This window comes from Aulonocara sp. 'chitande type north' Nkhata Bay, linkage group LG23, assembly GCF_057382095.1.
Source record: "Aulonocara sp. 'chitande type north' Nkhata Bay isolate Kocher_YH1m ecotype deep benthic linkage group LG23, A_spYH_male_GT1.1, whole genome shotgun sequence".
Classification (NCBI taxonomy): Eukaryota; Metazoa; Chordata; class Actinopteri; order Cichliformes; family Cichlidae; genus Aulonocara; species Aulonocara sp. 'chitande type north' Nkhata Bay.
In genome coordinates, this window is record NC_141365.1 from 44466271 (window position 1) to 44481038 (window position 14768).

At 41.7% G+C, this 14768-nt stretch overlaps 1 protein-coding gene across 1 annotated transcript in view; it reads left to right on the forward strand.

Moving 5' to 3' along the window:
* Positions 1 to 10755, forward strand: part of LOC147302723 (protein NLRC3-like) — a 100899-nt gene extending 90144 nt beyond the window's left edge. The window contains exons 8-9 of the mRNA XM_086284410.1: positions 8274 to 8450; positions 10560 to 10755. Coding sequence (XP_086140536.1) covers positions 8274 to 8450; positions 10560 to 10755 — 373 coding nt within the window. The remainder of the gene's footprint in view (positions 1 to 8273; positions 8451 to 10559) is intronic.
* Positions 10756 to 14768: the final 4013 nt, after the last annotated feature.

The window sequence follows — 14768 nt, forward strand, 5'->3', positions numbered from 1 at the left end:
TTTATCATGCACTACTTTGCTCATTTATTGTTTGGTTTTAATGTTATTAAATTCCGGTTCTTTTGGTATTTGTTATGGCCAAAAAGACACGGCTCAAAAGTGGTCTTTTTACTTTTTAAGTTATTAAATTTGTAACTGTAGTGATTTGTGTGTGTGACAGAGAGGCACTGCCAGGGATTTTTGACACAAGTTGTTCTTGTAAAATCAGTCTGTGAAGGTTCTCAGACATCCAGGTCACCGTAGTCTAAGGAGCTTGGAAAGAAAAGCGTCTGGACTTCTTTAAGTTTCCTTGAAGATGTTTCACCTCTTATGAGAGAAGCGTCTTCAGTTCTAAGGGTCAAATGGTGGAGTGGGGCAGTCAGTGAAAGGGCAATGGTGGTGGCTCAGGGTTTGTATGTTTGGGGGGTTCAGAGGGAAAAGATGAATGCAGGTCTGGAGTTGCTGTGTGAGAGCAGGGAGTGAATCTGATCAAACATGAGTGTCATGAAGCCTGTTTGCAGTTATTTGCACTGTTTTCCACTCTGGATGTTGTTTCTGTTCAGCTGTGAGTATAAAAGGCTCCATTCTACAACCTGTTTGTGTTAGTTGTTCAATAGAAACATTATTTTGTGCTGATGTTGCACTTCTTTTATTCACAACCAAAGAGTTTTTGAAGTCTGCATCAGACTGATTTAAATGACTTTTGAATATTACTTTAAATACTTAGATTTAAAGTTCTGAAAAAAGTTTAAATACAAAGATCAGTATTGTCTAATGTTTTGGCTGCAGTGTGTTTTTGCAGACAGGTATAACAGAACAGCTTTAGTGTTTAGATTTTTTAAACTTGAGTATGAACTTATACAAAATGCAGCAAGATATTAAAAAAAAAAGTGGCATCGTTCCATCTCTGCTTTGATTAGAGACACAGCTCTAATCAAAGAGGTGGTCCGCTTGCCTCCGCCCCAGAGAGAAGGGTTACATCTCCTGGGTTTAGGTGTTTTCCAATTTGTCATCATTTTGAAAAGTTTACATTTCTTCAGTGTTGAGCAGCAGAAATGACACTTTCCTGTCAGAGGTCATTTTTGAAAAAATGAGGTAAATCAACCATGAAAACCATGAATCAACATGTGAACATGAGCTGATGCTGCTGAAGTGAAGCAAAGTTACAGAGGTTTGATTACAGACACAGCTGAGAGTTTGTAATCTGTCATCATTTTAAAAAGTTTCCATGGAACAGCAGAAATGAGGCTTTACTGTCAGAGGCCGACAGCACTGAACACAACAGCAGACTGGTGGCTAATAAACAGTGAATGATGCAGAAACAGATGTTTGAAGCTGTTCTTGGAGTACACTGAGAGAGAGAGAGCTGTGCAGGCAGGAACAGCCAAAGTCAGAGAGAATTCATGAGCATATTGATCAAACGTGAAGCAGAGTTTGGATCTTCTTTTGCTGCTGCTTCACTCAGTTTTGGTTGGAGACAGATGAAACCTGCAGCTTCAGGATCTGTGAGCTGTCCACTTTCAGCCCCGACGGCGTGTCCGTGTACGTGCCGTCGAGTGAACGATCCACGCTCTGTGTTTCCATCTTTGTGTGTTTAGCTGCTCTCATTTACTGTTTTATCTGTTTGCTGCTTGTTGAAATAGTTTGTGAGCTTTAACCTGAGATTCTGGCAAAATACATTTATATTAAACATCGATTCAGGATTGAATGAATCAACATCGTTTTATTCAAATTAAAACCATTTAAATGGGAACATGAATTTTTTACAGCCGCCTCTAATGCTGGGTAATGTCAGCTGGTCCATGTGCAGCTGGCTGTGAGGCTCAGGGAGCGTCGACAAAGTGCAACACTGAAAGAACATCATCCATAAATATTGAGTAAGAACTGGACTCTCATACAGCGAGACTCAAATGCCTTTAAACATCAGCTTATCCTGCTGATCCAAGTCCAACACTGAGTTTGTAAAAACATGTTTGTCAATCATTTTGTTTGGTTTCTGAGGAAAATGATTCAATAACTTGCTGCTAATACACAACATTTCATCATATTTCCTCATAACCCTCTTTTGTCTGACCATTTGATCCCATTTGAATTTGCAATAAAGGATCCACAGAGTTTGGTGACAATAATGACAGTAGATGTTTGTGTGAAAGTGCTGGAAGCAAATGAGTGTGTGATGTTCTTTCAGTGTTGCACTTTGTAGACACTCCCTGAGCACTGGTCTCACAGCCAGCTGCACATAGAGACCAGTGTTGTTAGTCCAGGTCAGAAGATGACTTGTTGGAATGAAAATGAGCTTGTAGTTTGTCTGCTTTAATAATGTGACTGGAAAAAGGTGTTGGACTTCAAATATGTCCATTTCTGTCACACTTCACCTTTAAAAGTGAAGCCATGTGGTTCCTGGAAGGAAAAACACGACTTTTTCAAGTCTTTGTCCTGTTTTTATGAGAAATGTACGACTTTAATGTTCTTTTTTTTATACTCAATTTTTATTATAATTTACAACATTGCAACTTGTGCTTGTCGATGTTCACAAGTAGGACAGTTACAGGAACTGCAATGCAGAAATCTAGATTAAAATAAGAACTGCAATTAGGAAGCACAAAACAAAACCCAAGCAAAACAAAACCCAAGCAAACAAACAAACAGACAACAACAAAAACAAAAAGAAAACAAAACAAAAACTTTATGTAATATTAAATAACATGTGACAAACTTAGCCGTAAATGGACAAAACGAAACAGACCTATGCTAAATTATTGAAACAGTAAAGCATGTATGGGTCGCCAACGCTCAGTAAACAATTCTCTCTGAATCCGCAGAGCAGATGTTATTTCCTCCATCTGGTAAATTTCTCTTGCTTTATCAATCCACATATTATATGAAGGTGGGTCAAGATTCAGCCATTTAATAGTGATACACTTTAGTGCTGCTGTAAGCAAGATTCTTAAGAGATACGTTTTATTGTTTCCCGCAACACCCTTTGGTAAGACTCCTAAAATGGCTAACTGTTGGTCTTTTGTTAATGGTTGTTGGAAAACTGTACTGAGAACTTTAAATATGTCATTCCAAAGTGAGCAGATTTTTGGGCATGACCAGAATATATGTGAGTGGGTTCCTAAATAAGTACCACAATTTCGCCAGCAGGTGTCAGGATTTGTAGGCTTCATTTTGGCAATTATCTCTGGGGTTCTAAAATATCTCATGACCACCTTCCATTTAAATTCTCTCCACAGCCCAGAATTAGTCACCAGATGGGCTTCACCGAACACCTCTTCCCAGGTGTCCTCTGAGATTTGAGTGCCAGTCTCAGCTTCCCACCTTGCCTTAATATCCAAAGTTGCATTTGTATTGAAACTCATAAATGTGTTATAAAAATGACTGATTAATTTTGGGGAGGAATTACTTTGAAATGTTTTTAGAAATATTTCCTCAATGGGTGAGGGCTCCAAAACTTGCCTCCATTCTTTATGTTTTGTCAAAAAGCTTCTTAGCTGCAGAAATCTAAAAAAGTCAGAAGAAGGAAGCCGAAACTGACCTCAACTGTTCAAATGAGCTCAGGTGCCCATTCCTCACAACATGACAAAGTTTATGAAACCCGCTATGTGACCATGCTCTGAAGCCAGAGTCTTCCACAATAGGAGAAAAACCCTGCAGGGAGGAGAGGCTTGATAGAATTGAAATTTCTTTTGGAAGACCAAATGATTGTTTGATTCTACGCCAAATCTTTAGTGTGACCCTCGTCCGTTCCCCCATATGCACATTTTTAATTGAAATGTTAGAACAAAGCAGGGATTCCAATGATCTTTCGCACATTGTCTTCTCAATGTTTAGCCACTGAGTTTCAGACAAATCCCGCACCCATACAGTCAGGGGTCTCATCTGAGCTGCCCAGAAATAATATTTCAGGTTTGGAACAGCCAATCCCCCCTGCAGCTTTGACAGTTTTAATGTTTGGAACTTGATCATCCCTCATGTGTATTTAGTCTCTGTGTCGCGTCATCTGTGTTCCCACCCTCCATATTTTCATGCCCAGTCTTTTGTATTCTTAGCCATAGCTTTCCGTGTCTTCATGATTTATTATAGTATTAGTTCCCCAGTTTAGTTCTCTTCACTGTGATTCTGCCTTGTTTGATGTCTTCAGCCGAAATAAAGGCTCGCTTTTCGTTCAAAACTCAGTTTCATGTCTGCGCCAGTGTCTGCGCCTGAGTCCTCCACACACTCTCCATACGGTCAGCCACTGTGACCGTGACACTAAACTACATGCTGTGTGCAGCCACTCTCCTGAGCCTGTATTATATACAATGACAAACTGAATACAATCTCATATCTACAAAACAGGCTGAGTCAAAGTTGCAGCTACGCTTATGAACATGGAGAAAAAACAGGCGAGTTATCAGCTCACCAGCTACGACTAAGAACAGCTAACCAACTATCCTTGAGATCTACAATGATTTCAATAAGGTGTTTGATATTCCCTCCTTGGGAGAAGATGCGATCGCTAGTCTGGAGGAACCTGTCTCTAATGTTGAAATTGAAACGGCCGTACGGAGCACGCAGTCTGGAAAATCTGCTGCCCCGACGGGTATCCATCTGATTTTTTCATAAAGTTTTCTGACCGACTGAATTCACTGTTAAAATCAACTTTTGAAGAATCCTTCCTCTCACAGTCGTTGCCTCCAACAATGCATCAAGCAGTGATGTGTTTAATTGTAAAACAGGAAAAAGACCATTTAGATTGTCGTTCATGTCGTTTAATATCTTTGTTCAACACAGACACCAAGATCCTGGCTCAAGTGTTGGCCCGTCGCTTACACAAGTATTTGTCCTCCATTATTTCACCAGACGGGCTTTATTAGGCACTCTTTTTTGAACATTAGAGCTCTATTAAATATCATTTATACCCATGTTAAAGGTGATACATTGGAAACTGTAATTTGGCTTGACACAGAAAAGGCGTTGGATCAAGTGAGATGGGATTTTTTTTTTATACGCTTAAAAAATGTGGCTTTAATTTTGTATCTTGGATAAAAGTATTGTATTGCTCCCCTCTAACAGCCGTCCAGACTAACAATAATCTGCCCCCCAGGACAGGGATGCCCTCTGTCTCCTTTTTGCCATTGAACCACTAGCTGTTGCTCTGAGACAATGTGTTGGTGTTGAGGGAAAACATCGAGGGGTATCGAACATGAAGTCTCTCTTTATGCCGACGACAGGATTTTATTTATTTCCAACCCATCGAACAGCCTCCGCAAACTTTTGGATAGACTTACAATAATAATAATAATAATACGTTTTATTTATAGGCGCCTTTAAGAGCCTCAAGGTCACCTTAATGCATACTTAAGGAATTTGAGACAATTTCTGGATATAAAGTGAATTTTGGGAAGAGCGAGGCAAAGTCTATCTGTACGACAACTGGGGAGTTTTGTGTATTTTAGCCCCTTTTAAACCCAGCTATAACAAGTTTAAGTACTCGGGCATCTGGGTGACAAGAAAACCACAAAGACTTGTATAAAACTATCTTCCTTTATTGTCGAAGCTTAAAGAGGATTTTGGAAAATGTGAGTTTTGCCCCTTTATATTTATGGTGGGGATGCAGAACAAGGAGCAAAGATGAATGTGATGCTGAATCAGCAGAAGACTTGGACTCATTTGATTCCAGCTTTGATATCATTGATTTCAATATGTCCATTTCTGTCACACTTCACCTTTAAAAGTGAAGCCATGTGGTTCCTGGAAGGAAACACACGACTTTTTCAAGTCTTTGTCCTGTTTTTATGAGAAATGTACGACTTTAAAGTGAAAGATTCAGAGTTTTTTCTCTTGTTGTGTTTGTTTGAAGCTGCTTCCTGTTGGCTTCAGCTGTTTGGAGTTTCCATTTTCTAAACTTCTACATTCTGAACCTTCTTCAGCTCTGAACAGATGATGAAACACTGAATGATTTCAAGCACTTTGTCTAATAAACTTACATCTTTCATTCTTTATACAGATTGAAGAGCTGTGATTTGTCAGAGATCAGCTGTGATTATCTGGCAGCAGCACTGAAGTCCAACCCCTCCCATCTGAGAGAGCTGGACCTGAGTAATGACTCCTCTTCTTCAACTAAGAACAACCTGCAGGATTCAGGAGTGAAGCATCTGTGTGGTTTCCTGGAGAGTCCAGGATGTAAACTTGAAACTCTGAGGTCAGTCAGCATGTTTTAGTTGTGCTGAGATGAATATGATGTGAAAGTTGTGCTGACACTAAACTGCAGACATCAGGCTGATATTATACTGATCCACACTGAGGATCTTCATGGTAAAGTCTGTTTTCTTCTTCTCTGGTTTAGTCCATTGACTGCAGCAGAACAATGTTCACATTTCAAACAGTGATGCTCAACGTATGGCCCGCGGCCCACACGCGGCCTGCCCACCTTTCCTGATTCAGAGAGAGGGGACCCTGATTAACTGTGTAGCTTCTTCCTCACAGTTCTAAGTATCAGACACAACAATGAATAATCCACAGCTGACTGTCTTTAGCAGGTCAAAGGTCACGGCACACAGCAGACAGTCAGAAATATTCTAACTCTGATCATTTATCAGTTGTGACACTGTGAGACTTGATCAGAGGTGTGATCATCACAGCAGAGGCCTTTGTGTCAAAGTCACTGAGGATCAAACAGAAACACATGAAGCAGATTTTCCTCTTCTGGCTTTTTATAGCAGATAACCTTCAAAATATTCTGCAGTCGATCAAAAACTGAAGCAAACCATGAAGCAACATGTGAACATGAGCTGATGCTGCTGAAGTGAAGCAAAGTTACAGAGGTTTGATTACAGACACAGCTGAGAGTTTGTAATCTGTCATCATTTTAAAAAGTTTCCATGGAACAGCAGAAATGAGGCTTTACTGTCAGAGGCCGACAGCACTGAACACAACAGCAGACTGGTGGCTAATAAACAGTGAATGATGCAGAAACAGATGTTTGAAGCTGTTCTTGGAGTCCACTGAGAGAGAGAGAGCTGTGCAGGCAGGAACAGCCAAAGTCAGAGAGAATTCATGAGCATATTGATCAAACGTGAAGCAGAGTTTGGATCTTCTTTTGCTGCTGCTTCACTCAGTTTTGGTTGGAGACAGATGAAACCTGCAGCTTCAGGATCTGTGAGCTGTCCACTTTCAGCCCCGACGGCGTGTCCGTGTACGTGCCGTCGAGTGAACGATCCACGCTCTGTGTTTCCATCTTTGTGTGTTTAGCTGCTCTCATTTACTGTTTTATCTGTTTGCTGCTTGTTGAAATAGTTTGTGAGCTTTAACCTGAGATTCTGGCAAAATACATTTATATTAAACATCGATTCAGGATTGAATGAATCAACATCGTTTTATTCAAATTAAAACCATTTAAATGGGAACATGAATTTTTTACAGCCGCCTCTAATGCTGGGTAATGTCAGCTGGTCCATGTGCAGCTGGCTGTGAGGCTCAGGGAGCGTCGACAAAGTGCAACACTGAAAGAACATCATCCATAAATATTGAGTAAGAACTGGACTCTCATACAGCGAGACTCAAATGCCTTTAAACATCAGCTTATCCTGCTGATCCAAGTCCAACACTGAGTTTGTAAAAACATGTTTGTCAATCATTTTGTTTGGTTTCTGAGGAAAATGATTCAATAACTTGCTGCTAATACACAACATTTCATCATATTTCCTCATAACCCTCTTTTGTCTGACCATTTGATCCCATTTGAATTTGCAATAAAGGATCCACAGAGTTTGGTGACAATAATGACAGTAGATGTTTGTGTGAAAGTGCTGGAAGCAAATGAGTGTGTGATGTTCTTTCAGTGTTGCACTTTGTAGACGCTCCCTGAGCACTGGTCTCACAGCCAGCTGCACATAGAGACCAGTGTTGTTAGTCCAGGTCAGAAGATGACTTGTTGGAATGAAAATGAGCTTGTAGTTTGTCTGCTTTAATAATGTGACTGGAAAAAGGTGTTGGACTTCAAATATGTCCATTTCTGTCACACTTCACCTTTAAAAGTGAAGCCATGTGGTTCCTGGAAGGAAAAACACGACTTTTTCAAGTCTTTGTCCTGTTTTTATGAGAAATGTACGACTTTAATGTGAAACATTCAGAGTTTTTTCTCTTGTTGTGTTTGTTTGAAGCTGCTTCCTGTTGGCTTCAGCTGTTTGGAGTTTCCATTTTCTAAACTTCTACATTCTGAACCTTCTTCAGCTCTGAACAGATGATGAAACACTGAATGATTTCAAGCACTTTGTCTAATAAACTTACATCTTTCATTCTTTATACAGATTGTGGAACTGTGGTTTGTCAGAGATCAGCTGTGATTATCTGGCAGCAGCACTGAAGTCCAACCCCTCCCATCTGAGACAGCTGTACCTGAGCTCCAACAACAAGCTGCAGGATCCAGGAGTGAAGCATCTGTGTGGTTTCCTGGAGAGTCCAGGATGTAAACTTGAAACTCTGAGGTCAGTCAGCATGTTTTAGTTGTGCTGAGATGAATATGATGTGAAAGTTGTGCTGACACTAAACTGCAGACATCAGGCTGATATTATACTGATCCACACTGAGGATCTTCATGGTAAAGTCTGTTTTCTTCTTCTCTGGTTTAGTCCATTGACTGCAGCAGAACAATGTTCACATTTCAAACAGTGATACTCAACGTATGGCCCGCGGCCCACACGCGGCCTGCCCACCTTTCCTGATTCAGCGAGAGGGGACCCTGATTAACTGTGTAGCTTCTTCCTCACAGTTCTAAGTATCAGACACAACAATGAATAATCCACAGCTGACTGTCTTTAGCAGGTCAAAGGTCACGGCACACAGCAGACAGTCAGAAATATTCTAACTCTGATCATTTATCAGTTGTGACACTGTGAGACTTGATCAGAGGTGTGATCATCACAGCAGAGGCCTTTGTGTCAAAGTCACTGAGGATCAAACAGAAACACATGAAGCAGATTTTCCTCTTCTGGCTTTTTATAGCAGATAACCTTCAAAATATTCTGCAGTCGATCAAAAACTGAAGCAAACCATGAAGCAACATGTGAACATGAGCTGATGCTGCTGAAGTGAAGCAAAGTTACAGAGGTTTGATTACAGACACAGCTGAGAGTTTGTAATCTGTCATCATTTTAAAAAGTTTCCATGGAACAGCAGAAATGAGGCTTTACTGTCAGAGGCCGACAGCACTGAACACAACAGCAGACTGGTGGCTAATAAACAGTGAATGATGCAGAAACAGATGTTTGAAGCTGTTCTTGGAGTACACTGAGAGAGAGAGAGAGCTGTGCAGGCAGGAACAGCCAAAGTCAGAGAGAATTCATGAGCATATTGATCAAACGTGAAGCAGAGTTTGGATCTTCTTTTGCTGCTGCTTCACTCAGTTTTGGTTGGAGACAGATGAAACCTGCAGCTTCAGGATCTGTGAGCTGTCCACTTTCAGCCCCGACGGCGTGTCCGTGTACGTGCCGTCGAGTGAACGATCCACGCTCTGTGTTTCCATCTTTGTGTGTTTAGCTGCTCTCATTTACTGTTTTAGCTGTTTGCTGCTTGTTGAAATAGTTTGTGAGCTTTAACCTGAGATTCTGGCAAAATACATTTATATTAAACATCAATTCAGGATTGAATGAATCAACATCGTTTTATTCAAATTAAAACCATTTAAATGGGAACATGAATTTTTTACAGCCGCCTCTAATGCTGGGTAATGTCAGCTGGTCCATGTGCAGCTGGCTGTGAGGCTCAGGGAGCGTCTACAAAGTGCAACACTGAAAGAACATCATCCATAAATATTGAGTAATAACTGGACTCTCATACAGCGAGACTCAAATGCCTTTAAACATCAGCTTATCCTGCTGATCCAAGTCCAACACTGAGTTTGTAAAAACATGTTTGTCAATCATTTTGTTTGGTTTCTGAGGAAAATGATTCAATAACTTGCTGCTAATACACAACATTTCATCATATTTCCTCATAACCCTCTTTTGTCTGACCATTTGATCCCATTTGAATTTGCAATAAAGGATCCACAGAGTTTGGTGACAATAATGACAGTAGATGTTTGTGTGAAAGTGCTGGAAGCAAATGAGTGTGTGATGTTCTTTCAGTGTTGCACTTTGTAGACGCTCCCTGAGCACTGGTCTCACAGCCAGCTGCACATAGAGACCAGTGTTGTTAGTCCAGGTCAGAAGATGACTTGTTGGAATGAAAATGAGCTTGTAGTTTGTCTGCTTTAATAATGTGACTGGAAAAAGGTGTTGGACTTCAAATATGTCCATTTCTGTCACACTTCACCTTTAAAAGTGAAGCCATGTGGTTCCTGGAAGGAAAAACACGACTTTTTCAAGTCTTTGTCCTGTTTTTATGAGAAATGTACGACTTTAATGTGAAACATTCAGAGTTTTTTCTCTTGTTGTGTTTGTTTGAAGCTGCTTCCTGTTGGCTTCAGCTGTTTGGAGTTTCCATTTTCTAAACTTCTACATTCTGAACCTTCTTCAGCTCTGAACAGATGATGAAACACTGAATGATTTCAAGCACTTTGTCTAATAAACTTACATCTTTCATTCTTTATACAGATTGGAGGACTGTGGTTTGTCAGAGATCAGCTGTGATTATCTGGCAGCAGCACTGAAGTCCAACCCCTCCCATCTGAGAGAGCTGGACCTGAGCTCCAACTACAACCTGCAGGATCCAGGAGTGAAGCATCTGTGTGGTTTCCTGGAGAGTCCAGGATGTAAACTTGAAACTCTCAGGTCAGTCAGCATGTTTTAGTTGTGCTGAGATGAATATGATGTGAAAGTTGTGCTGACACTAAACTGCAGACATCAGGCTGATATTATACTGATCCACACTGAGGATCTTCATGGTAAAGTCTATTTTCTTCTTCTCTGGTTTAGTCCATTGACTGCAGCAGAACAATGTTCACATTTCAAACCTTCAAAGAAGAAGAAAAATCCTCCACTGAAAAATTCACTGTGAAACTCTCAAACTCTTCGTTCCACCTTAAAGTCTGTGTGACACTGAAATCCAAAGCAAAATGTGCGTTTGCTTTACAGACAGCAGTCCAACACAAACATACACACATCATCCAAAACACAGTCCAACATCCAAATCTCCTCCACTGCCAGCATGAATGATGGGAAAGAGAAGGAGGAACACTCTGACATTCAGGGTTAGAATGAGTTTCATCAAGCAGACTGTGAAGATCAAAGCTGCATTAGAAAGCTTACATGAATGAATGAGTGGACAGAAGTGGACAGAGATCATCTGAAGCACTTCAAAGGCTTTAAATCAGCACATTTCTCTTTATTCTTTATCAACTCTGTTAGTTTCTCTCAGTTTTCTGTGGAATGAAGCTAACAGCAGGCTAATAAGATGCTGACCAATAGGTTTCTATTAAAGGTTGTAATTTGTATATGAAAAAGTGCTTTGGCTCAGCAGGGATCAGCTTACAGGTAGAATACAGCTGCTGGATGGGATTAGCATGTCATAGCTATCTACCAAACTGCTAACTGGGGGATTTCAGGCCATCTACGGATCATTTTTGCTAACTGTTTATTCAGCTTAGGCTCACAGGGCTGCAGCCTGTGCCCTAGCTGTCATAGGGCAAGAGGCGTGGTCCACCTGCACAGGTGAGGAGTCCATCACAGGGCCAACAGAGAGCGACAGAGAAGCACTCCCTCACATCCACACCTACAGCCAATGTAGAAGCACCAATGAACCTAAGCAGCATTTCATTGGACTGTGGGAGAACATCCAACCTCCACAGAAAGGCCCAGCTGACCAACAAGCTTCAACCTACAACCTTCTTGCTCTAAGGCACTAGTGCTAACCACTTTTGCCCATTTCAGCCCAAATCCTGCATCTTCCTGTTTCTGACTCCAGGCCAGCTCCACTAACACTTTCTCATCAGACACTGCCACCTAGTGGAGGAAGTCTTAGTTCCATTTGAAGCTTCAGATTACAGTTAGTTCCTTTACAAAGAGGTGGAGGTGGTGGGGCCACAGCACCATCATCACTGAGTGCCATAGGACACTTAACCTTTGTTTCCATATGCTGGGAACTTCCTGTTGTTCCAAGGAGGACTGGAAAATGTGTGAAAATCTCCCAGTCAGTTCCTCACAGCACACTTCAATCATTTCCCTCCCACAGCATCAGGACCAGGGCTTTTTCTCTCTTTGGTCCCACTAAGAGATTTCCACACAAACACCTCATCAGTGGGACTCTCAGAGCTACCAGCCCTTTGCTACAATCACAAAGCTCTTCATTGAAATCAATGATATCAAAGCTGGAATCAAATGAGTCCAAGTCTTCTGCTGATTCAGCATCACATTCATCTTTGCTCCTTGTTCTGCATCCCCACCATGGACTTCATTCCTTTCCAAGCCAGCCTTGAGTGTCCTTTATTCAGCTCATCCTCTGCTTTACTTTTACACCTGATTTTAGCTGCTTTATCTCTCTTTCAACAGGTTTCTGTGCCTCAATCTTTTTCTTCTCTCCCTCGTAACAAGACAGCTTCTTCTGCCTGAGAACATGTTGGAGTGATTTACTAATCCAGGGCTGCTTATTGGGGAAAATACTTCCTGTTTGCAAAGTAATCCCCATTTTTCCCAGAAAGAAATGTCAGTAGAAATCGATGATCTAAGTGAGAACACGAGCCTTTCAAAAGTCCCAGTGGGTGCAGTCAAAGCAGTCCCTCAGTCCCAGTATAGAGTCTTTGGTCCAGACTGGAACAGCTGTGTGCCCAGTTTGAGCTCTCTTCAGTGCTGTGACCTGACAGACCCAGAGGGGCCATCACATCACATTTAGAAGCTCCCCTGATGGAGCCACAACACATGTCCAATACTTAGTCTGTCTTGTTGGACCAACTGGAAGAAATGATTCAAGGACTTAGTCACAGAACAGAGATTCAAATCTCCAAAATCCAACTGGCTGCATCAGGACATATAGTCTGAAACTCTGCACAGTTTCCTGTTTGAAGCTGCTTCCTGTTGGCTTCAGCTGTTTGGAGTTTCCATTTTCTAAACTTCTACATTCTGAACCTTCTTCAGCTCTGAACAGATGATGAAACACTGAATGATTTCAAGCACTTTGTCTAATAAACTTACATCTTTCATTCTTTATACAGATTGCAGAGCTGTGGTTTGTCAAAGATCAGCTCTGATTATCTGGCAGCAGCACTGAAGTCCAACCCCTCCCATCTGAGAGAGCTGGACCTGAGATACAACTACATGTTTGGAAACAACCTGAAGGATCCAGATGTGAAGCAGCTGTCTGATCTTAAGAAGAGTCCAGACTACAGACTGAAGACTCTGGAGTAAGTAGAGTGATGGAGTGAGTGGGTGGTGCTGTCAGCAGTATTGTACTAAACACAGTCAGTATGAAACAAAGATCCAGTGTTTCCTGTAAAGCTGCAGCTTCTCAGTGAAGCTGTGAGAGGAGAACGGTGACAGGCTTCAGGATTGGACACAAACACTTCCTGTTTCTCACCTTTATGGTCACCATAGTAACGTCTGACACGCTCTGATCAAACACTGTCAACAGCCAATCAGCTCTCTGAACAAAGCAGCACACAGACCAATGACTGCATTGATTTCCAAGTTTAAAGCAGTGAAGAACACAGTCTGTAGGTGAGGAAGAATTTAGTGAGAGCAGATGTTTGGATGGAATTCCTCCAGTTAACAGCTGGAACCGTCCATCTGGATTGTTGGGCTTGTTGTTGGGGTTCCTACAGAGCTCAGAGTGGACACACCAAGGTTCTTCTAATGAATGAAAGTCCAAACTCAAACTAGGAGGGAAAAACATTTTCAGCAACTTCAATAAAAATCCAAAGATTAGAAAAAGTGAAGCAACAATGAGTCCTAGTACAGTCCCAGCACTGACGTCCCTGCTGCTCTTTATACTGGATGTGCTGCATCACTGACTGACAGCTGATGAAGAGTCTCTGGAAACACTCGTTTATCTCCTCTGCTCTTCCTCCTTCTCTCTGCAGGTGGAGCTGATGATGGTAAACAGGACGGTGTGTGTGCTGAGAGAGGAGCAGCTGTGTCCTGATGATCCAGAGAGGTTGAAGCAGCAGCAGCTTGTGTGTAGAGACGCTCTGACTGGGCCATGTTACTGGGAGGTGGAGAGGAGAGCTTCATCCAGCAGTGACTGACAGAGGAATGAAGTGCAGATGACTGTCAGTGCTGCAGAGTGAACTGCTCTGAGAACAGCTCCACTGTCAGACACAATGTAGAGTCCAGCATCAGCCCTGTGTGTCCCTCTGGATCTGACAGAGGATCATCAGTGTATCTGGACTGCTCTGCTGCTGCTCTGTCCTTCTACAGTCTCTGCACAGTCTCTGTCTCACTCTGGAAAGATTTTACAACTTGTTGTAATTACAGAACGTTAATATAATATTCAAACATGTGATCTTCTCTTTATTTCTGAATCTTTACCAAATAAAGAAAAACCAAACTAACAAACAGAAGCTGTCGTGTCCTTTTTCACCACATCTGTGAATCTTTTCTGTGTTTTTCCTCTTTTCCTCCTTCCTGCAGCTCCATCTTCATCATTCTGTGTCCAGTATATGTGAACACGTCCAAAGCATCTGAGCCTCATGTTACCCGTTTGTGTGAGTTACGCCTGTCGTTGTGTTGTGGTGTATAAATAAGGGGCAGGAGACAGCGCTGGATCTCTGAGTTCTTTACTCTCAATTTCTGCAACATCTGCAATATCTAGAAATGCAAACCTGTGAGCTGTGTGTGTTGTGCGTCTGCTCGGCCACCTCTCCTCCGGCCATG